The sequence below is a fragment of the Symsagittifera roscoffensis genome, chromosome 9 (genome assembly GCF_963678635.1).
Source record: "Symsagittifera roscoffensis chromosome 9, txSymRosc1.1, whole genome shotgun sequence".
NCBI lineage: Eukaryota > Metazoa > Xenacoelomorpha > Acoela > Convolutidae > Symsagittifera > Symsagittifera roscoffensis.
Window position 1 is genome coordinate 14,064,089 of NC_087070.1, and position 25,090 is coordinate 14,089,178.

At 36.7% G+C, this 25,090-nt stretch overlaps 1 protein-coding gene across 1 annotated transcript in view; it reads left to right on the forward strand.

Moving 5' to 3' along the window:
- The window catches only part of LOC134854440 (gamma-aminobutyric acid receptor subunit beta-like), a gene marked incomplete in the record, with an annotated part of 163,300 nt that overhangs the window by 82,744 nt on the left and 55,466 nt on the right, over positions 1-25,090 (forward strand). Inside the window, 1 exon segment of the mRNA XM_063870690.1 lies at positions 1,853-1,875. Coding sequence (XP_063726760.1) covers positions 1,853-1,875 — 23 coding nt within the window.

Genomic DNA, 25,090 nt, shown 5'->3' on the forward strand with positions numbered 1-25,090 from the left:
CTCTTCGTTTTTGTAAAGTTGACTTTATTCGTGCAGTATGTGTGTGAGAGCTTCTCACAAACTACTTCTCTCTCTCTCTTCTCTTACTACACTAGTTTTGATTAATGCTCAGAAGACCAACACCACTGATGAGGAGCAGCTGATTAACAGAGTGGAGATGTTGGTTCAGCCAGGCAGCATAGGCCTCATGTTCGGCTTGTTCGTAGACCGAATGCAGGTCGTGTCCCAAACAGATGCCACCATTTCGTTCGACGGCACTGAAATTGTGAGTTCTCAATGCCACAAGTATCACTACTGTTGTCTTGCAAAAATCAGCACTGTATCAGTCGTAAGACGTGCTTTCTCCCAGATTTTTTTTTTATATTGATGTTTCAACCAAAATGGTTTCCAGATCACTTCTATAACACTAAACACCGTACGCCGCAGCCACATTTAGAAATCGAGCAAAAACGATTTATTTTTTGCTTTTTGAAAAATTTTAGACGACGTCTCGAGCCGAGATCCGCGACTCATGATGCGACCGAAATGGGTAGCCGAAATGGACTTTCTGTGACCAAAATTCCACCATCCCTCAGGAGGCTTGAGTCGCACAAAGTCACAACATAGCTAATTTGAGTCGCGATGGTCGCAACATAAGTCCCCGACCTCGACCCGGGGTTTTATAGCAAGCATTCGCGCTCACGTTTGTAGAATGCGTTTTGTGTTATTCGGCCAAAGTGGGTATTGTAAAATAGCAGCGAAGAAAGAATGTTATTAGGATCAAGGCGGGACTATCGAACTTAAATAAGTGCAACTGTAGCAACATCAACCAATTCAAACCAGCCATAACCTTCAAACTAGAAAAATATTATTTGATGCTGATAATTTCAAATTTAGTGAGCTTGTCGTGGTCGCCGTCCTCCCACTTTTGATGCTTCAACTAAGGCTAGTCTTCAACTGGGAAAGAAGTCATAAAATAAAGTGACATGTGTCGAAAGGGTGATGTGTGTCATAATGCACACAAATATATTGTTTCAACTTCAGGCACAATGGACTGACCCTCGCCTCGTTTCGTTTTTCGGAATCGACGAGAAGAAGTGGGAAAACCGACCGACACTGGAGTTCGGAGTGTCCACTCTTGGCCTTGTATGGACTCCGGAGATCCACTACAGTCCACTGGTGTCCATAGAGAGATCGGAGCAGGAGGCGGGCAGAGTGGAGCTGAAGAGAGGGGGGCAGATCAGCTACAGAAAACAGGGCAGATACACTTTCGCCTGTGACATCGCCCTCAAAATGTTCCCCTTTGACAGCCATGTCTGCCAAGTGAGCACAAAACAAACACACTTCCATTCAACTCCCCCAAAAACCATTCCATGTTGCGGACCACTTTAGAAATTGATTTTTCAACAGAGAAAAAGGTTCTTGCTAATTCATGTTTGTCCCCAATAACCCAAGCATAAAAATTCCGTTCGAGTTCAAGTATTCGATGAAATATTAATTACATAATCAAAATTTGTAGAAATTTAATGAAAAACTATATCTATCCGAGTATGTTTAATAATAAATAAAGTTTACGCATGAAAAAAAATCATGGATAAAAATGTCTACAATTTAACAATTTTCTGCGCAGATAGTGGTGGCTGTCTACAATCAAGATGTTCAAAATTTTCCCCTCATCGACAACAAGCAAAAGTTTTTTGGCATGAGCTCGAGCCAGTCAACCGCCGACTTCTTTTTTCGGGACTTCAACATCAGCAAAGACTACTCAGGCTTTTTTAGGGCGAGTGAGTTTCAAACTTATGTGTCGTCACACACTCTCAAGTTCCACATGAGCAGGAAGTACCAGGTGTTTCTTCTCACAATATTCCTCCCAAATGCCATCCTCACTGTCCTCAGGTAAATACCATTCTCATTCAACGCATATTTAGTTGGCACAAATTCATGCACTTTCTCTAAAAATTTTCTGTTCTCTTACTTGGAAGGCATGTCCTCATTGATTGCCAGTGTAACTTACTTATGAATTTACTCAGTGAAAAAAATTTTTTCTCTCAATTGGTTGAAATATTTTCACTGTTTGCACATAAAAATTAGTTGTGGATATCCATTCCCTCACTCAGTAAAAACTTTTTCCTCTCCTTTGGATGCCATATCGTCACTGATTGCTACTGTAAAATGTTTGTGGATCTCCATTCCCTGACTCAGAAAAGATTTATTTTCTCTCATCTGGTTGCCATTTCCCCACTGTTTGCATATGAAATTTAGTTGTGGGTATCCATTCCCTCACTCAGTTAAGAATTTTTTTCATTCATTTGGTTACCATATCCTCACTGCTTGAAAAGTAACTGAGGATGGATCTCCATTCCCATACTCAGTAAAAAAAATCTTTTTCTCATTTGGAGGCCATATTATCACTGATTGCTACTGTAAAATGTTTGTGGATCTCCATTCCCTGACTCAGAAAAGATTTATTTTCTCTCATCTCGTTGCCCCTTCCCCACTGTTTGCATATGAAATTTAGTTGTGAGTATCCATTCCCTCACTCAGTTAAGAATTTTTTTCATTCATTTGGTTACCATATCCTCACTGCTTGAAAAGTAACTGAGGATGGATCTCCATTCCCATACTCAGTAAAAAAAAATATTTCTCTCATTTGGAGGCCATATTATCACTGATTGCTACTGTAAAATGTTTGTGGATCTCCATTCCCTGACTCAGAAAAGATTTATTTTCTCTCATCTGGTTGCCATTTCCCCACTGTTTGCATATGAAATTTAGTTGTGGGTATCCATTCCCTCACTCAGTTAAGAATTTTTTTCATTCATTTGGTTACCATATCCTCACTGCTTGAAAAGTAACTGAGGATGGATCTCCATTCCCATATTCAGTAAAAAAAATCTTTCTCTCATTTGGAGGCCATATTATCACTGATTGCTACTGTAAAATGTTTGTGGATCTCCATTCCCTGACTCAGAAAGATTTATTTTCTCTCATCTGGTTGCCATTTCCCCACTGTTTGCATATGAAATTTAGTTGTGGGTATCCATTCCCTCACTCAGTTAAGAATTTTTTTCATTCATTTGGTTACCATATCCTCACTGCTTGAAAAGTAACTGAGGATGGATCTCCATTCCCATACTCAGTAAAAAAATCTTTCTCTCATATTGAGGCCATATTATCACTGATTGCCACTGGAAAATGGTTGTGGATATCCATTCCCCGACTCAGAAAGAATTATTTTCTCTCATATGGTTGCCATTTCCCCACTGTTTGCAAATGAAACTTAGTTGTGGGTATCCATTCCCTCACTCAGTTAAGAATTTTTTTCATTCATTTGGTTACCATATCCTCACTGCTTGAAAAGTAACTGAGGATGGATCTCCATTCCCATACTCAGTAAAAAAAACCTTTCTCTCATTTGGAGGCCATATTATCACTGATTGCTACTGTAAAATGTTTGTGGATCTCCATTCCCTGACTCAGAAAAGATTTATTTTCTCTCATCTGGTTGCCATTTCCCCACTGTTTGCATATGAAATTTAGTTGTGGGTATCCATTCCCTCACTCAGTTAAGAATTTTTTTCATTCATTTGGTTACCATATCCTCACTGCTTGAAAAGTAACTGAGGATGGATCTCCATTCCCATACTCAGTAAAAAAAATCTTTTTCTCATTTGGAGGCCATATTATCACTGATTGCTACTGTAAAATGTTTGTGGATCTCCATTCCCTGACTCAGAAAAGATTTATTTTCTCTCATCTGGTTGCCATTTCCCCACTGTTTGCATATGAAATTTAGTTGTGGGTATTCATTCCCTCACTCAGTTAAGAATTTTTTTCATTCATTTGGTTACCATATCCTCACTGCTTGAAAAGTAACTGAGGATGGATCTCCATTCCCATACTCAGTAAAAAAAATCTTTTTCTCATTTGGAGGCCATATTATCACTGATTGCTACTGTAAAATGTTTGTGGATCTCCATTCCCTGACTCAGAAAAGATTTATTTTCTCTCATCTCGTTGCCCCTTCCCCACTGTTTGCATATGAAATTTAGTTGTGGGTATCCATTCCCTCACTCAGTTAAGAATTTTTTTCATTCATTTGGTTACCATATCCTCACTGCTTGAAAAGTAACTGAGGATGGATCTCCATTCCCATACTCAGTAAAAAAAATCTTTCTCTCATTTGGAGGCCATATTATCACTGATTGCTACTGTAAAATGTTTGTGGATCTCCATTCCCTGACTCAGAAAGATTTATTTTCTCTCATCTGGTTGCCATTTCCCCACTGTTTGCATATGAAATTTAGTTGTGGGTATCCATTCCCTCACTCAGTTAAGAATTTTTTTCATTCATTTGGTTACCATATCCTCACTGCTTGAAAAGTAACTGAGGATGGATCTCCATTCCCATACTCAGTAAAAAAATCTTTCTCTCATTTTGAGGCCATATTATCACTGATTGCCACTGGAAAATGGTTGTGGATATCCATTCCCCGACTCAGAAAGAATTATTTTCTCTCATATGGTTGCCATTTCCCCACTGTTTGCAAATGAAACTTAGTTGTGGGTATCCATTCCCTCACTCAGTTAAGAATTTTTTTCATTCATTTGGTTACCATATCCTCACTGCTTGAAAAGTAACTGAGGATGGATCTCCATTCCCATACTCAGTAAAAAAAACCTTTCTCTCATTTGGAGGCCATATTATCACTGATTGCTACTGTAAAATGTTTGTGGATCTCCATTCCCTGACTCAGAAAAGATTTATTTTCTCTCATCTGGTTGCCATTTCCCCACTGTTTGCATATGAAATTTAGTTGTGGGTATCCATTCCCTCACTCAGTTAAGAATTTTTTTCATTCATTTGGTTACCATATCCTCACTGCTTGAAAAGTAACTGAGGATGGATCTCCATTCCCATACTCAGTAAAAAAAATCTTTTTCTCATTTGGAGGCCATATTATCACTGATTGCTACTGTAAAATGTTTGTGGATCTCCATTCCCTGACTCAGAAAATATTTATTTTCTCTCATCTGGTTGCCATTTCCCCACTGTTTGCATATGAAATTTAGTTGTGGGTATTCATTCCCTCACTCAGTTAAGAATTTTTTTCATTCATTTGGTTACCATATCCTCACTGCTTGAAAAGTAACTGAGGATGGATCTCCATTCCCATACTCAGTAAAAAAAATCTTTTTCTCATTTGGAGGCCATATTATCACTGATTGCTACTGTAAAATGTTTGTGGATCTCCATTCCCTGACTCAGAAAAGATTTATTTTCTCTCATCTCGTTGCCCCTTCCCCACTGTTTGCATATGAAATTTAGTTGTGGGTATCCATTCCCTCACTCAGTTAAGAATTTTTTTCATTCATTTGGTTACCATATCCTCACTGCTTGAAAAGTAACTGAGGATGGATCTCCATTCCCATACTCAGTAAAAAAAAATCTTTCTCTCATTTGGAGGCCATATTATCACTGATTGCTACTGTAAAATGTTTGTGGATCTCCATTCCCTGACTCAGAAAAGATTTATTTTCTCTCATCTGGTTGCCATTTCCCCACTGTTTGCATATGAAATTTAGTTGTGGGTATCCATTCCCTCACTCAGTTAAGAATTTTTTTCATTCATTTGGTTACCATATCCTCACTGCTTGAAAAGTAACTGAGGATGGATCTCCATTCCCATACTCAGTAAAAAAAATCTTTCTCTCATTTGGAGGCCATATTATCACTGATTGCTACTGTAAAATGTTTGTGGATCTCCATTCCCTGACTCAGAAAGATTTATTTTCTCTCATCTGGTTGCCATTTCCCCACTGTTTGCATATGAAATTTAGTTGTGGGTATCCATTCCCTCACTCAGTTAAGAATTTTTTTCATTCATTTGGTTACCATATCCTCACTGCTTGAAAAGTAACTGAGGATGGATCTCCATTCCCATACTCAGTAAAAAAATCTTTCTCTCATTTTGAGGCCATATTATCACTGATTGCCACTGGAAAATGGTTGTTGATATCCATTCCCCGACTCAGAAAGAAATATTTTCTCTCATATGGTTGCCATTTCCCCACTGTTTGCAAATGAAACTTAGTTGTGGGTATCCATTCCCTCACTCAGTTAAGAATTTTTTTCATTCATTTGGTTACCATATCCTCACTGCTTGAAAAGTAACTGAGGATGGATCTCCATTCCCATACTCAGTAAAAAAAACCTTTCTCTCATTTGGAGGCCATATTATCACTGATTGCTACTGTAAAATGTTTGTGGATCTCCATTCCCTGACTCAGAAAAGATTTATTTTCTCTCATCTGGTTGCCATTTCCCCACTGTTTGCATATGAAATTTAGTTGTGGGTATCCATTCCCTCACTCAGTTAAGAATTTTTTTCATTCATTTGGTTACCATATCCTCACTGCTTGAAAAGTAACTGAGGATGGATCTCCATTCCCATACTCAGTAAAAAAAATCTTTCTCTCATTTGGAGGCCATATTATCACTGATTGCTACTGTAAAATGTTTGTGGATCTCCATTCCCTGACTCAGAAAGATTTATTTTCTCTCATCTGGTTGCCATTTCCCCACTGTTTGCATATGAAATTTAGTTGTGGGTATCCATTCCCTCCCTCAGTTAAGAATTTTTTTCATTCATTTGGTTACCATATCCTCACTGCTTGAAAAGTAACTGAGGATGGATCTCCATTCCCATACTCAGTAAAAAAATCTTTCTCTCATTTTGAGGCCATATTATCACTGATTGCCACTGGAAAATGGTTGTGGATATCCATTCCCCGACTCAGAAAGAATTATTTTCTCTCATGTGGTTGCCATTTCCCCACTGTTTGCAAATGAAACTTAGTTGTGGGTATCCATTCCCTCACTCAGTTAAGAATTTTTTTCATTCATTTGGTTACCATATCCTCACTGCTTGAAAAGTAACTGAGGATGGATCTCCATTCCCATACTCAGTAAAAAAAAAATTTTCTCTCATTTGGAGGCCATATTATCACTGATTGCTACTGTAAAATGTTTGTGGATCTCCATTCCCTGACTCAGAAAAGATTTATTTTCTCTCATCTGGTTGCCATTTCCCCACTGTTTGCATATGAAATTTAGTTGTGGGTATCCATTCCCTCACTCAGTTAAGAATTTTTTTCATTCATTTGGTTACCATATCCTCACTGCTTGAAAAGTAACTGAGGATGGATCTCCATTCCCATACTCAGTAAAAAAAATCTTTCTCTCATTTGGAGGCCATATTATCACTGATTGCTACTGTAAAATGTTTGTGGATCTCCATTCCCTGACTCAGAAAAGATTTATTTTCTCTCATCTGGTTGCCATTTCCCCACTGTTTGCATATGAAATTTAGTTGTGGGTATCCATTCCCTCACTCAGTTAAGAATTTTTTTCATTCATTTGGTTACCATATCCTCACTGCTTGAAAAGTAACTGAGGATGGATCTCCATTCCCATACTCATTAAAAAAAATTTCTCTCATTTGGAGGCCATATTATCACTGATTGCCACTGGAAATTGGTTGTGGATATCCATTCCCCGACTCAGAAAGAATTATTTTTTCTCATATGATTGCCATTTCCCCACTGTTTGCATATGAAATTTAGTTGTGGGTATCCATTCCCTCACTCAGTTAAGAATTTTTTCATTCATTTGGTTACCATATCCTCACTGCCTAAAAAGTAACTGAGGATGGATCTCCATTCCCATACTCAGTAAAAAAATCTTTTTCTCAATTGGAGGCCATATTATCACTGATTGCTACTGTAAAATGTTTGAGGATCTCCGTTCCCTGACTCAGAAAAGATTTATTTTCTCTCATCTGGTTGCCATTTCCCCACTGTTTGCATATGAAATTTAGTTGTGGGTATCCATTCCCTCACTCAGTTAAGAATTTTTTTCATTCATTTGGTTACCATATCCTCACTGCTTGAAAAGTAACTGAGGATGGATCTCCATTCCCATACTCAGTAAAAAAAATCTTTCTCTCATTTGGAGGCCATATTATCACTGATTGCTACTGTAAAATGTTTGTGGATCTCCATTCCCTGACTCAGAAAAGATTTATTTTCTCTCATCTGGTTGCCATTTCCCCACTGTTTGCATATGAAATTTAGTTGTGGGTATCCATTCCCTCACTCAATTAAGAATTTTTTCATTCATTTGGTTACCATATCCTCACTGCTTGAAAAGTAACTGAGGATGGATCTCCATTCCCATACTCAGTAAAAAAATCTTTCTCTCATTTGGAGGCCATATTATCACTGATTGCCACTGGAAAATGGTTGTGGATATCCATTCCCCGACTCGGAAAGATTTATTTTCTCTCATCTGGTTGCCATTTCCCCACTGTTTGCATATGAAATTTAGTTGTGGGTATCCATTCCCTCACTCAGTTAAGAATTTTTTTCATTCATTTGGTTACCATATCCTCACTGCTTGAAAAGTAACTGAGGATGGATCTCCATTCCCATACTCAGTAAAAAAAATCTTTCTCTCATTTGGAGGCCATATTATCACTGATTGCTACTGTAAAATGTTTGTGGATCTCCATTCCCTGACTCAGAAAGATTTATTTTCTCTCATCTGGTTGCCATTTCCCCACTGTTTGCATATGAAATTTAGTTGTGGGTATCCATTCCCTCACTCAGTTAAGAATTTTTTTCATTCATTTGGTTACCATATCCTCACTGCTTGAAAAGTAACTGAGGATGGATCTCCATTCCCATACTCAGTAAAAAAATCTTTCTCTCATTTGGAGGCCATATTATCACTGATTGCTACTGTAAAATGTTTGTGGATCTCCATTCCCTGACTCAGAAAAGATTTAATTTCTCTCATCTGGTTGCCATTTCCCCACTGTTTGCATATGAAATTTAGTTGTGTTTATCCATTCCCTCACTCAGTTAAGAATTTTTTTCATTCATTTGGTTACCATATCCTCACTGCTTGAAAAGTAACTGAGGATGGATCTCCATTCCCATACCCAGTAAAAAAAAATCTTTCTCTCATTTGGAGGCCATATTATCACTGATTGCTACTGTAAAATGTTTGTGGATCTCCATTCCCTGACTCAGAAAAGATTTATTTTCTCTCATCTGGTTGCCATTTTCCCACTGTTTGCATATGAAGTTTAGTTGTGGGTATCCATTCCCTCACTCAGTTAAGAATATTTTTCATTCATTTGGTTACCATATCCTCACTGCTTGAAAAGTAACTGAGGATGGATCTCCATTCCCATACTCAGTAAAAAAAATCTTTCTCTCATTTGGAGGCCATATTATCACTGATTGCTACTGTAAAATGTTTGTGGATCTCCATTCCCCGACTCAGAAAGAATTATTTTCTCTCATCTGGTTGCCATTTCCCCACCGTTTGCATATGAAATTTAGTTGTGGGTATCCATTCCCTCACTCAGTTAAGAATTTTTTTCATTCATTTGGTTACCATATCCTCACTGCTTGAAAAGTAACTGAGGATGGATCTCCATTCCCATACTCAGTAAAAAAATCTTTCTCTCATTTGGAGGCCATATTATCACTGATTGCTACTGTAAAATGTTTGTGGATCTCCATTCCCTGACTCAGAAAAGATTTATTTTCTCTCATCTGGTTGCCATTTCCCCACTGTTTGCATATGAAATTTAGTTGTGGGTATCCATTCCCTCACTCAGTTAAAAAAAAATTTCATTCATTTGGTTACCATATCCTCACTGCTTGAAAAGTAACTGAGGATGGATCTCCATTCCCATACTCAGTAAAAAAATCTTTCTCTCATTTGGAGGCCATATTATCACTGATTGCCACTGGAAAATGGTTGTGGATATCCATTCCCCGACTCAGAAAGATTTATTTTCTCTCATCTGGTTGCCATTTCCCCACTATTTGCATATGAAATTTAGTTGTGGGTATCCATTCCCTCACTCAGTTAAGAATTTTTTTCATTCATTTGGTTACCATATCCTCACTGCTTGAAAAGTAACTGAGGATGGATCTCCATTCCCATACTCAGTGAAAAAAATCTTTGTCTCATTTGGAGGCCATATTATCACTGATTGCTACTGTAAAATGTTTGTGGATCTCCATTCCCTGACTCAGAAAAGATTTATTTTCTCTCATCTGGTTGCCATTTCCCCACTGTTTGCATATGAAATTTAGTTGTGTTTATCCATTCCCTCACTCAGTTAAGAATTTTTTTCATTCATTTGGTTACCATATCCTCACTGCTTGAAAAGTAACTGAGGATGGATCTCCATTCCCATACCCAGTAAAAAAAATCTTTCTCTCATTTGGAGGCCATATTATCACTGATTGCTACTGTAAAATGTTTGTGGATCTCTATTCCCTGACTCAGAAAAGATTTATTTTCTCTCATCTGGTTGCCATTTCCCCACTGTTTGCATATGAAGTTTAGTTGTGGGTATCCATTCCCTCACTCAGTTAAGAATATTTTTCATTCATTTGGTTACCATATCCTCACTGCTTGAAAAGTAACTGAGGATGGATCTCCATTCCCATACTCAGTAAAAAAAATCTTTCTCTCATTTGGAGGCCATATTATCACTGATTGCTACTGTAAAATGTTTGTGGATCTCCATTCCCCGACTCAGAAAGAATTATTTTCTCTCATCTGGTTGCCATTTCCCCACCGTTTGCATATGAAATTTAGTTGTGGGTATCCATTCCCTCACTCAGTTAAGAATATTTTTCATTCATTTGGTTAACATATCCTCACTGCTTGAAAAGTAACTGAGGATGGATCTCCATTCCCATACTCAGTAAAAAAAATCTTTCTCTCATTTGGAGGCCATATTATCACTGATTGCTACTGTAAAATGTTTGTGGATCTCCATTCCCTGACTCAGAAAAGATTTATTTTCTCTCATCTGGTTGCCATTTTCCCACTGTTTGCATATGAAATTTAGTTGTGGGTATCCATTCCCTCACTCAGTTAAGAATTTTTTTCATTCATTTGGTTACCATATCCTCACTGCTTGAAAAGTAACTGAGGATGGATCTCCATTCCCATACTCAGTAAAAAAAAATTCTTTCATTTGGAGGCCATATTATCACTGATTGCCACTGGAAATTGGTTGTGGATATCCATTCCCCGACTCAGAAAGAATTATTTTCTCTCATATGGTTGCCATTTCCCCACTGTTTGCATATGAAATTTAGTTGTGGGTATCCATTCCCTCACTCAGTTAAGAATTTTTTTCATTCATTTGGTTACCATATCCTCACTGCTTGAAAAGTAACTGAGGATGGATCTCCATTCCCATACTCAGTAAAAAAATCTTTTTCTCATTTGGAGGCCATATTATCACTGATTGCTACTGTAAAATGTTTGTGGATCTCCATTCCCTGACTCAGAAAAGATTTATTTTCTCTCATCTGGTTGCCATTTCCCCACTGTTTGCATATGAAATTTAGTTGTGGGTATCCATTCCCTCACTCAGTTAAGAATTTTTTTCATTCATTTGGTTACCATATCCTCACTGCTTGAAAAGTAACTGAGGATGGATCTCCATTCCCATACTCAGTAAAAAAAATCTTTCTCTCATTTGGAGGCCATATTATCACTGATTGCTACTGTAAAATGTTTGTGGATCTCCATTCCCTGACTCAGAAAAGATTTATTTTCTCTCATCTGGTTGCCATTTCCCCACTGTTTGCATATGAAATTTAGTTGTGGGTATCCATTCCCTCACTCAGTTAAGAATTTTTTTCATTCATTTGGTTACCATATCCTCACTGCTTGAAAAGTAACTGAGGATGGATCTCCATTCCCATACTCAGTAAAAAAAATTTCTCTCATTTGGAGGCCATATTATCACTGATTGCCACTGGAAATTGGTTGTGGATATCCATTCCCCGACTCAGAAAGAATTATTTTCTCTCATATGGTTGCCATTTCCCCACTGTTTGCATATGAAATTTAGTTGTGGGTATCCATTTCCTCACTCAGTTAAGAATTTTTTTCATTCATTTGGTTACCATATCCTCACTGCTTGAAACGTAACTGAGGATGGATCTCCATTCCCATACTCAGTAAAAAAATCTTTTTCTCATTTGGAGGCCATATTATTACTGATTGCTACTGTAAAATGTTTGTGGATCTCCATTCCCTGACTCGAAAAGATTTATTTTCTCTCATCTGGTTGCCATTTCCCAACTGTTTGCATATGAAATTTAGTTGTGGGTATCCATTCCCTCACTCAGTTAAAAAAAATTTTCATTCATTTGGTTACCATATCCTCACTGCTTGAAAAGTAAGTGAGGATGGATCTCCATTCCCATACTCAGTAAAAAAAATCTTTCTCTCATTTGGAGGCCATATTATCACTGATTGCTACTGTAAAATGTTTGTGGATCTCCATTTCCTGACTCAGAAAGGTTTATTTTCTCTCATCTGGTTGCCATTTCCCCACTGTTTGCATATGAAATTTAGTTGTGGGTATCCATTCCCTCACTCAGTTAAGAATTTTTTTCAATCATTTGGTTACCATATCCTCACTGCTTGAAAAGTAACTGAGGATGGATCTCCATTTCCATACTCAGTAAAAAAAATCTTTCTCTCATTTGGAGGCCATATTATCACTGATTGCTACTGTAAAATGTTTGTGGATCTCCATTCCCTGACTCAGAAAGATTTATTTTCTCTCATCTGGTTGCCATTTCCCCACTGTTTGCATATGAAATTTAGTTGTGGGTATCCATTCCCTCACTCAGTTAAGAATTTTTTTCATTCATTTGGTTACCATATCCTCACTGCTTGAAAAGTAACTGAGGATGGATCTCCATTCCCATACTCAGTAAAAAAAATCTTTCTCTCATTTGGAGGCCATATTATCACTGATTGCTACTGTAAAATGTTTGTGGATCTCCATTCCCTGACTCAGAAAAGATTTATTTTCTCTCATCTGGTTGCCATTTCCCCACTGTTTGCATATGAAATTTAGTTGTGTTTATCCATTCCCTCACTCAGTTAAGAGTTTTTTTCATTCATTTGGTTACCATATCCTCACTGCTTGAAAAGTAACTGAGGATGGATCTCCATTCCCATACCCAGTAAAAAAAATCTTTCTCTCATTTGGAGGCCATATTATCACTGATTGCTACTGTAAAATGTTTGTGGATCTCCATTCCCTGACTCAGAAAAGATTAATTTTCTCTCATCTGGTTGCCATTTCCCCACTGTTTGCATATGAAGTTTAGTTGTGGGTATCCATTCCCTCACTCAGTTAAGAATATTTTTCATTCATTTGGTTACCATATCCTCACTGCTTGAAAAGTAACTGAGGATGGATCTCCATTCCCATACTCAGTAAAAAAAATCTTTCTCTCATTTGGAGGCCATATTATTACTGATTGCTACTGTAAAATGTTTGTGGATCTCCATTCCCCGACTCAGAAAGAACTATTTCTCTCATCTGGTTGCCATTTCCCCACCGTTTGCGTATGAAATTTAGTTGTGGGTACCCATTCCCTCACTCAGTTAAGAATTTTTTTCATTCATTTGGTTACCATATCCTCACTGCTTGAAAAGTAACTGAGGATGGATCTCCATTCCCATACTCATTAAAAAAAATCTTTCTCTCATTTGGAGGCCATATTATTGTTGATTGCTACTGTAAAATGTTTGTGGATCTCCATTCCCTGACTCAGTAAAAAAAATCTTTCTCTCATTTGGAGGCCATATTATTACTGATTGCTACTGTAAAATGTTTGTGGATCTCCATTCCCCGACTCAGAAAGATTTATTTTCTCTCATCAGGTTGCCATTTCCCCACTGTTTGCATATGAAATTTAGTTGTGGGTATCCGTTCCCTCACTCAGTTAAGAATTTTTTTCATTCATTTGGCTACCATATCCTCACTGCTTGAAAAGTAACTGAGGATGGATCTCCATTCCCATACTCAGTAAAAAAAATCTTTCTCTCATTTGGAGGCCATATTATCACGGATTGCTACTGTAAAATGTTTGTGGATCTTCATTCCCTGACTCAGAAAAGATTTATTTTCTCTCATCTGGTTGCCATTTCCCCACTGTTTGCATATGAAATTTAGTTGTGGGTATCCATTCCCTCACTCAGTTAAGAGTTTTTTTCATTCATTTGGTTACCATATCCTCACTGCTTGAAAAGTAACTGAGGATGGATCTCCATTCCCATACTCAGTAAAAAAAATCTTTTTCTCATTTGGAGGCCATATTATCACTGATTGCTACTGTAAAATGTTTGTGGATCTCCATTCCCTGACTCAGAAAAGGTTTATTTTCTCTCATCTGGTTGCCATTTCCCCACTGTTTGCATATGAAATTTAGTTGTGGGTATCCATTCCCTCACTCAGTTAAGAATTTTTTTCATTCATTTGGTTACCATATCCTCACTGCTTGAAAAGTAACTGAGGATGGATCTCCATTCCCATACTCAGTAAAAAAAATCTTTCTCTCATTTGGAGGCCATATTATCACTGATTGCTACTGTAAAATGTTTGTGGATCTCCATTCCCTGACTCAGAAAAGATTTATTTTCTCTCATCTTGTTGCCATTTCCCCACTGTTTGCATATGAAATTTAGTTGTGGGTATCCCTTCCCTCACTCAGTTAAGAATTTTTTTCATTCATTTGGTTACCATATCCTCACTGCTTGAAAAGTAACTGAGGATGGATCTCCATTCCCATACTCAGTAAAAATATCTTTCTCTCATTTGGAGGCCATATTATCACTGATTGCCACTGGAAAATGGTAGTGGATATCCATTCCCCGACTCAGAAAGAAATATTTTCTCTCATATGGTTGCCATTTCCCCACTGTTTGCAAATGAAACTTAGTTGTGGATATCCATTCCCTCAGTCAATCAAGAATTTTTTTCTACATTTCATTGCCATATATCCATTGGTTGCAAGTTTGACTTAGTTGTGGATACCCATTTACAAACTCAGTAAAAAAAAATGTTCTGTCATTTGGTTGCCATATCCTCACTGATTGAAAATGTTACTTAGTTGTGATCTCCATTTCTCAACTCAAAAAAGAAATCTTTTCTCTCATTTGAAAGCTATTTGTCCTTGATTATCAGTGTATTTTAATTGCGGATGATCTCATTTCTCCTACTCAGTGTAGAATTGTTTGTCTCATTTGGTTGCCGTATCCTCACTGGTTGCCAGTGACACTTATTTGTGGATCTCCAAACCCTTACTCAGTAAAAACTTGCCAGTGTAAGTTTTAACTTTTTTTGTTGCATTACACTCACTGGTTGAAAGTGTAATTTAGGTGGGAATCTCAATTACTAAGTTTGATTTTTTTTTTTGCTTCATCTAATATCAAGTTCATCAGTGCTTGTGAATGTAACTAATTTGTGGGTCTCCTTTCCTTTAGTCAGTAGAAAAAAATTACACTAAAATGGTTGCCATATACTCAATGCTTGCAAATGTATTTTAGTTGTGGATCTCCTTTCCCTTACTCAGTAAACATTTCTTTTCTTTCAATTGGAAGTTATCCCTCACCGATTACCAGTGTAACTCACTTGTGGATCTCCAAACCCTTACTCAGCGTTCTTTCTCTTATTTGGTTGCCATATCCTCACTGATTGAAAATGTTACTTATTTGTGATCTCCAATCCTTTAGTAAGTAAGGAATTCTTTTCTCTCAGTTGGATGCCATATCCCCACAGATTGAGTACCTTGGCTGTAGATCTCGAATCCATTTTTCAGTGAAGGTTTTTTTTTCAGTTGTTTGGTGGATCTCCAGGCCTTTACTAAGTTAAGAATTCTTTTCCTTCATTTGGTTGCAATATCCTCACTGCTTGTAAAAGTAACTAACTTCTGGATCTCCTTTCCTTTAGTCAGTAATGATTTTTTAAACTGTCATTTGGTTGCCATTGCCTCAATGCTTGCGAATTGAACCTAGTTGTAGATCTCCAAACCCTTACTCAAAAAAAATCTTTTTTTTTGCTGCCTTAAACTCAGGGCTTGAAAATTTAAGTTAGATTAGAATCTCAATTCTCTTTCAAAGTTAAGATTTTTTTCTTTAATTTGGTTTCAATATCCTCCGTGATTAGCAGAGTAACTTGTTTGGGGATTTCAATTTCCTTCTCTTAAAACTTTTTAAAATCTCAGTAAATTGTCAATCCCCAGTGATTGCCAGTTAAACTTATTTGTAGATTTCCATTGCCTATCTGAGGGAAGATGTTTTCTTTCATTCGGTTGCCATATGCTTACTGCTTGCAAATGTAACTTAGTTGTTGATCTCTTTTCCCTTTCTCCTTAAAGAATTTTTTTCTCTTTTTTGAAAGCCATATACTTACTGATTGCCAGTGTAACTCGGTTGTGGAACTCCAATCCATTATACAATAAAATTTTCTTTTATCTCACTAGGTTTCTGTATCCTCAATAATTGCCAGTGACACTTAGTTGTGGTTTTCCTTTCTCTTACTCAGTGGAAGTTTATTTTTTTCTTTTCATTGTCAAATCCTGACTGATTGCATTTGTAACTTAGATGTGGATCTGCTTATCTTTCTCAGTTAAAACATCTTTTTTTTTTTGGAAGCCACATCCTCATTGATTGCCACTGTGACTTAGTGGTGAACAACAAATCCAGTACTCTGGGAAGAAGTCTTTTCTCTCATTTTGTCGCCATGTCCTCACTGCTTGCAAATGTAACTTAATTGTGAATGTTTTTCTATTACTCAGTCAAGAGTTCTTTGCTTTCATTTAGTTACCATATCCTCACTGCTTGCAAATTTAACTTAGTTGTGGATATTCATTCTTGTTTTTCGGTCAAAAAATCTTTTCTCTCTTTTGGAAGCCACATCCTCACTGATTGCCAGTGTAACTAAGTTGTGAATATTTATTCCGTATAGCGTAAAGAGTTCGTTGCACTCATTTTGTTGCCATGTCCTCACTGCTTGCAAATGTAATTTACTTGTGAATGTTTTTCACTGACTCAGTGAAGAGTTCTTTTTTTCCATATGGTTCAAATCCTCACGGATTGTATGTGTAATTAAGTGGTGGATTCCCATTTTGTTACTCAGTAAAAAAATATTTTATCTCAGTTTATTGCCGTGTTCTCACTGATGGCCAGTGACATTTAATTGTGGATATCTTTTCTCTTAAACGGTGAAGTTTTGTTTTCTCTCATTTGAATGCCATAAGCTCACTGATCGCAATAGAAACTTGATTGTGGATTCCATTCCATTACTCAGTAAAGATTTCTTCTTTTCTCAGTTAGGTGCCGTATCCTCACTGATTGCGGATGACATTGAGTTGTTGATTTCAATTCCTTTACTCAATAAAGAATACTTTTCTTCAATTTGGATGCAATAACCTCAGTGATTTCCAGAGTAACTTGTATGAGGATCTCCATTTCCTTACTCATTTTTTAAATCTCAGTGTGTTGTCTATCCTCAATAATCGTCAGTGACGCTTAATTCTCAGCGGGTTGTTTATCAAGGATTTTTAATTCTCAGTGGGTTGTCTATCCTCAATGATTTTCAGTCACACTTAGTTGTGGATCTCCAAACCCATAGTCAGCAACGGAAATTTTTCTTTCATTTGGAAACTTTACCTCGCTGATTACCTGTGTAATTTATTTGTAGAGCTTCAAAACCTTACTCAGTAAAAAATTCTTTTCTTCATTTTGCTGCATTTCTTTCACTGGTTGAAAGTGTAACCTGGATGTGAATCCCCATTGCCTTATTTAGTTAAGAATTCTTTTCTTCAGTTTGGATGCAATCTCCTCATTTATTCCCAGAGTAACTTGTTTGAGGCTCTACGCTTCTTTAATCTTAAAATTTTTTTAAATCTCAGTGTGTTTTCTATCCTCAATGCATGCCAGTTACACTTAGTTGTAGATCTCCATTGCCTTACTGAAGTAAGAATTTTTCTTTCATTCGGTGGCCATATCCTCACTGCTTGCAAATGTAACTAAGTTGTGGATCTCCTTTCCCTTACTCAGTAAACAGTTCTTTTTTTCAATTGGAAGCTATCCCTCACCGGTTACCGGTAAAACTTACTTGTGGATCTCCAAACCCTTACTCAGCGTTCTTTCCCTTATTTGGTTGCCATATCCTCACTGATTGAAAATGTTTCTTATTTGTGATCTTCAATCCTTTAGTAAGCAAAAAACTCTTTTCTCTCATCTGGTTGCCATTTACCCACTGTTTGAATATGAAATTTAGTTGTGGGTATCCATTCCCTCACTCAGTTAAGAATTTTTTTCATTCATTTGGTTACCATATCCTCACTGCTTGAAAAGTAACTGAGGATGGATCTCCATTCCCATACTCAGTAAAAAAATCTTTCTCTCATTTGGAGGCCATATTATCACTGATTGCCACTGGAAAATGGTTGTGGATATCCATTCCCCGACTCAGAAAGATTTATTTTCTCTCATCTGGTTGCCAAATTTCCCACTGTTTGCATATGAAATTTAGTTATGGGTATCCATTCCCTCACTCAGTTAAGAATTTTTTTCATTCATTTGGTTACCATATCCTCACTGCTTGAAAAGTAACTGAGGATGGATCTCCATTCCCATACTCAGTAAAAATATCTTTCTCTCATTTGGAGGCCATATTATCACTGATTGCCACTGGAAAATGGTTGTGGATATCCATTCCCCGACTCAGAAAGAAATATTTTCTCTCATATGGTTGCCATTTCCCCACTGTTTGCAAATGAAACTTAGTTGTGGATATCCATTTCCTCAGTCAATCAAGAATTTTTTTCTACATTTCATTGCCATATATTCATTGGTTGCAAGTTTGACTTAGTTGTGGATACCCATTTACAAACTCAGTAAAAAAAATGTTCTGTCATTTGGTTGCCATATCCTCACTGATTGAAAATGTTACTTAGTTGTGATCTCCATTCCTCAACTCAAAAAAGAAATCTTTTCTCTCATTTGAAAGCTATTTGTCCTTGATTATCAGTGTATTTTAATTGCGGATGATCTCATTTCTCCTACTCAGTGTAGAATTGTTTGTCTCATTTGGTTGCCGTATCCTCACTGGTTGCCAGTGACACTTATTTGTGGATCTCCAAACCCTTACTCAGTAAAAACTTGCCAGTGTAAGTTTTAACTTTTTTTGTTGCATTACACTCACTGGTTGAAAGTGTAATTTAGGTGGGAATCTCAATTACTAAGTTTGATTTTTTTTTTTGCTTCATCTAATATCAAGTTCATCAGTGCTTGTGAATGTAACTAACTTGTGGGTCTCCTTTCCTTTAGTCAGTAGAAAAAAATTACACTAAAATGGTTGCCATATACTCAATGCTTGCAAATGTATTTTAGTTGTGGATCTCCTTTCCCTTACTCAGTAAACATTTCTTTTCTTTCAATTGGAAGTTATCCCTCACCGATTACCAGTGTAACTTACTTGTGGATCTCCAAACCCTTACTCAGCGTTCTTTCTCTTATTTGGTTGCCATATCCTCACTGATTGAAAATGTTACTTATTTGTGATCTCCAATCCTTTAGTAAGTAAGGAATTCTTTTCTCTCAGTTGGATGCCATATCCCCACAGATTGAGTACCTTGGCTGTAGATCTCGAATCCATTTTTCGGTAAAGGTTTTTTTTTTCAGTTGTTTGGTGGATCTCCAGGCCTTTACTAAGTTAAGAATTCTTTTCCTTCATTTGGTTGCAATATCCTCACTGCTTGTAAAAGTAACTAACTTCTGGATCTCCTTTCCTTTAGTCAGTGATGATTTTTTAAACTGTCATTTGGTTGCCATTGCCTCAATGCTTGCGAATTGAACCTAGTTGTAGATCTCCAAACCCTTACTCAAAAAAAAATCTTTTTTTTTGCTGCCTTACACTCAGGGCTTGAAAATTTAAGTTAGATTAGAATCTCAATTCTCTTTCAAAGTTAAGATTTTTTTCTTTAATTTGGTTTCAATATCCTCCGTGATTAGCAGAGTAACTTGTTTGGGGATCTCAATTTCCTTCTCTTAAAACTTTTTAAAATCTCAGTAAATTGTCAATCCCCAGTGATTGCCAGTTAAACTTATTTGTAGATTTCCATTGCCTATCTGAGGGAAGATGTTTTCTTTCATTCGGTTGCCATATGCTTACTGCTTGCAAATGTAACTTAGTTGTTGATCTCTTTTCCCTTTCTCCTTAAAGAAATTTTTTCTCTTTTTTGAAAGCCATATACTTACTGATTGCCAGTGTAACTCGGTTGTGGAACTCCAATCCATTATACAATAAAATTTTCTTTTATCTCACTAGGTTTCTGTATCCTCAATAATTGCCAGTGACACTTAGTTGTGGTTTTCCTTTCTCTTACTCAGTGGGAGTTTATTTTTTTCTTTTCATTGTCAAATCCTGACTGATTGCATTTGTAACTTAGATGTGGATCTGCTTATCTTTCTCAGTTAAAACATCTTTTTTCTTTTTTTGGAAGCCACATCCTCATTGATTGCCACTGTGACTTAGTGGTGAACAACAAATCCAGTACTCTGGGAAGAAGTCTTTTCTCTCATTTTGTCGCCATGTCCTCACTGCTTGCAAATGTAACTTAATTGTGAATGTTTTTCTATTACTCAGTCAAGAGTTCTTTGCTTTCATTTAGTTACCATATCCTCACTGCTTGTAAATTTAACTTAGTTGTGGATATTCATTCTTGTTTTTCGGTCAAAAAATCTTTTCTCTCTTTTGGAAGCCACATCCTCACTGATTGCCAGTGTAACTAAGTTGTGAATATTTATTCCGTATAGCGGAAAGAGTTCGTTGCACTCATTTTGTTGCCATGTCCTCACTGCTTGCAAATGTAATTTACTTGTGAATGTTTTTCACTGACTCAGTGAAGAGTTCTTTTTTTCCATATGGTTCAAATCCTCACGGATTGTATGTGTAATTAAGTGGTGGATTCCCATTTTGTTACTCAGTAAAAAAATATTTTATCTCAGTTTATTGCCGTGTTCTCACTGATGGCCAGTGACATTTAATTGTGGATATCTTTTCTCTTAAACGGTGAAGTTTTGTTTTCTCTCATTTGAATGCCATAAGCTCACTGATCGCAATAGAAACTTGATTGTGGATTCCATTCCATTACTCAGTAAAGATTTCTTCTTTTCTCAGTTAGGTGCCGTATCCTCACTGATTGCGGATGACATTGAGTTGTTGATTTCAATTCCTTTACTCAATAAAGAATACTTTTCTTCAATTTGGATGCAATAACCTCAGTGATTTCCAGAGTAACTTGTATGAGGATCTCCATTTCCTTACTCATTTTTAAAATCTCAGTGTGTTGTCTATCCTCAATAATCGTCAGTGACGCTTAATTCTCAGCGGGTTGTTTATCAAGGATTTTTAATTCTCAGTGGGTTGTCTATCCTCAATGATTTTCAGTCACACTTAGTTGTGGATCTCCAAACCCTTAGTCAGCAACGGAAATTTTTCTTTCATTTGGAAACTTTACCTCGCTGATTACCTGTGTAATTTATTTGTAGAGCTTCAAAACCTTACTCAGTAAAAAATTCTTTTCTTCATTTTGCTGCATTTCTTTCACTGGTTGAAAGTGTAACCTGGATGTGAATCCCCATTGCCTTATTTAGTTAAGAATTCTTTTCTTCAGTTTGGATGCAATCTCCTCATTTATTCCCAGAGTAACTTGTTTGAGGCTCTACGCTTCTTTAATCTTAAAAATTTTTAAATCTCAGTGTGTTTTCTATCCTCAATGCATGCCAGTTACACTTAGTTGTAGATCTCCATTGCCTTACTGAAGTAAGAATTTTTCTTTCATTCGGTGGCCATATCCTCACTGCTTGCAAATGTAACTAAGTTGTGGATCTCCTTTCCCTTACTCAGTAAACAGTTCTTTTTTTCAATTGGAAGCTATCCCTCACCGGTTACCGGTAAAACTTACTTGTGGATCTCCAAACCCTTACTCAGCGTTCTTTCCTTTATTTGGTTGCCATATCCTCACTGATTGAAAATGTTACTTATTTGTGATCTTCAATCCTTTAGTAAGCAAAAAATTCTTTTCTCTCAGTTGGATGTCATATCCCCACAGATTGCCAGGATAACTTGGTTGTGGATCTCGAATCCATTAATCAGTAAAGATTTCTTTTTTCTCAGTTGGTTGCCGTACGCTCATTGATTGCCAGTGACACTTAGTTGTGGATCTCATTCTCTTTTTAAATTGAAAAATTTTCTCTCATTTTGACGACATACCTTCACTGATTGCCAGAGAAATTGGTTGTGGATCTCGAATCCATTATTCAGAAAAGATTTCTTTTTTTTCTTTGCTGCTTTACACTCACTGGTTGAAATTGAAAGTTAGATGTGAATCTCCACTTTTTTTTTTCTTCTTTTTTTATTAATGATTTTTTTTCTCTTTTTTGATTGCCATATCCTCACTAGTTCTGTAACTAATTGTAAATATCCATTCGCTCACAAAAGAAAGATGTCTTTTCTTTCATTTGGTTGCCAAAACCTCACCGACTGAAAGTGTAATTAGGTTGTCGATCTCCATTCCTTTTACTTAGTAAAAATTTCTTAGATCTCAATTGGTTGCCGTATCCTCATTGACTACCACTGACACTTAATTGTAAATCTCCATTTCCGTAGTCATTAAAACCTCTTTTCTCTCATTTGGTTTCCTTTTCACGTTCCCAGTGATGAAATCTTTTTTTTTGTTTTGAAATACATTTCTTTCCTGATTCCCATTTTATTTAAGTTGTGGATCTCTATTCCCTTACTCTGCGAAGAATTTGTTTTTCTTATTTGGTTGCCATATCCTCGCTAATTGCATCTAAGACTAAGTTGTGGATCTCCAATTCCTTACTCACAAGAAAGTTTTTTTTATTTGGTTTTCGAATCCTCACTGAGTGCAAGTCTAACCTAGTTGTCGATCTCCATTCTTTTACTCAGTAAAGAATTTTTATGTATCAGTTGTTTGCCGTATCTTCACTGGTTGCCAGTAACACTTAGTTGTGGATATCAATTCTTTTAATCAGGAGAGATTTTTGTCTCATTTGGTTGTCTTATCCTCACTGGTTGAAAATGTAACTAAGTGGTCGATCTCCATTCCTCTATCCAGTAAACATTTTTAATATCTCAGTTGGCTTTTCGTATACTCACAGGTTGCCAGTAACACTTAGTTGTGGATCTCCACCCTCTAATCAGTAAAGACGTCTTTCTCTCATTTGGCTGCCATATCCTCACTGACTGCAGGTCTAACTAATTTTTTGATCTCCTTTCCTTTACTCAGAAAATTTTTTAAATATATCAGTTAGTTGCATTATCTTCAATGGTTGTCGGTGAGTTTTACTTGTGGATCTCATTTCCTTACTCAGTAAAAAACTCTGTTTTCTTATTTGGCTGACATATCCTCACTGATTGCATGTGAAATTAGGTTGGGGTTCTTCATTTCCTTGCTAAGAAACGAGTCCTTTTACTTCCATTTGGTTTTCAAATCCTCTCTGACTGCATAAATATTGAAGTTGAGGATCTCCATTCCCTCACTCAGTAAAGATTTTTCTTTTTTCATTTAATTGCCATATCGTCACTGACAGTAGGTGTATCTGAGTTGTCGATATCGATTCCTTTACTCAGAAAAATTTTTTCTATCTCAGTTGGTTGCCGTATCCTCACTGATTGCCAGTAACACTTAATTGTGGATCTCCATTCCTCTAATCAGTAAAGGTTTTTTCTTTCGTTTGATTGCCATATCGTCACTGAGTGCAAGTGTAGCTGAATTATCGATCTCCGTTCCTTTGATCAGAAAAATTTTTGATTATCTCATTTGGTTGCCGTATCGTCACTGTTTGCCAGTAATTTTTAGTTGTAGATCTTCCTTACTCAGAACAGATTTTTTTTTTCATTGGGTCAAAACTTCACTCATTACAAATGTAACTAAGTTGTGGATCTCCTTTTCCTTACTCAGAAAAGATTCCTTTTTCTTCCATTTGGTTTTCAAATTCTCACTGACTGCATAAATTATTAATTTGAGGATCTCCATTCCCTTACTCAGTAATGAATTTTTTAAATTTGATTGCCATGTCTTCACTGGTTGCAAATGTAGCTGAGTTGTCGATATCCATTCCTTTACTCAGTAAAGATTTTTTTTTCATTTGATTGCTATATCGTCACTGACTGCAAGTGTAGCTGAGTTGTCGATATCCATTCCTATACTCAGTAAAGATTTTTCTATCTTGGTTGGTTGCCGTATCCTCACTGATTACCAGTAACACTTAGTTGTGGATCTCCATTCCTCAAATCAGTAATTTTTTTTTCGGTTTGATTGCCATATCATTACTGACTGCAATTATAACTTAGTTGTCGATCTCCACTCCAATCTATTACTCAAAATTTTTTTCTAATATCTCAGTTGGTTGCCGTATTGTCACTGGTTGCCAGTGATTTTTAGTTGTGGATCTCAATTCCTTTGATCAGTAAAGTCTTTTTGTCTCATTTACTGCCTTATCCCTGCTGCTTGAAAGGTTAACTAAGTTGTCGATCTCCATTTCCTTACTCAGAAAAGATTTTTTTTTTGTCTTTCATTTGGTTTTCAAGTCCTCACTGAATGCATAAATAACAAAAATTAGGATCCCCATTCCTTTAATCAGTTAAGACTTTTTTCTCTCATACGGTTCCCTTATCCCCACTGACTGCAAGTGTAGCTGACTATTCGATATCCATTCTTTTACTCAGTAAATATTTTTTTTTCATTCGATTGCTATATCGTCACTGACTGCAAGTGTAGCTGAGTTGTCGATATCCATTCCTTTACTCAGAAAGATTTTTCTATCTCAGTTGGTTGCCGTATCCTCATTGATTGGCAGTAACACTTAAATGTGGATGTCCATTCCACCAATCAGTAAAGATTTTTTTCTTTCGTTTGATTCCCATAGCGTCACTGACTGCAAGTGTAGCTGACTTGTCGACATCCATTCCTTTACTCAGTAACGATTTTTCTATCTTGGTTGGTTGATGTATCCTCACTGATTGGCAGTAACACTTAAATGTGGATCTCCATTCCACCAATCAGTAAAGATTTTTTTTCTTTCGTTTGATTGCCATAGCGTCACTGACTGCAAGTGTAGCTGACTTGTCGACATCCATTCCTTTGCTCATTAAAGATTTTT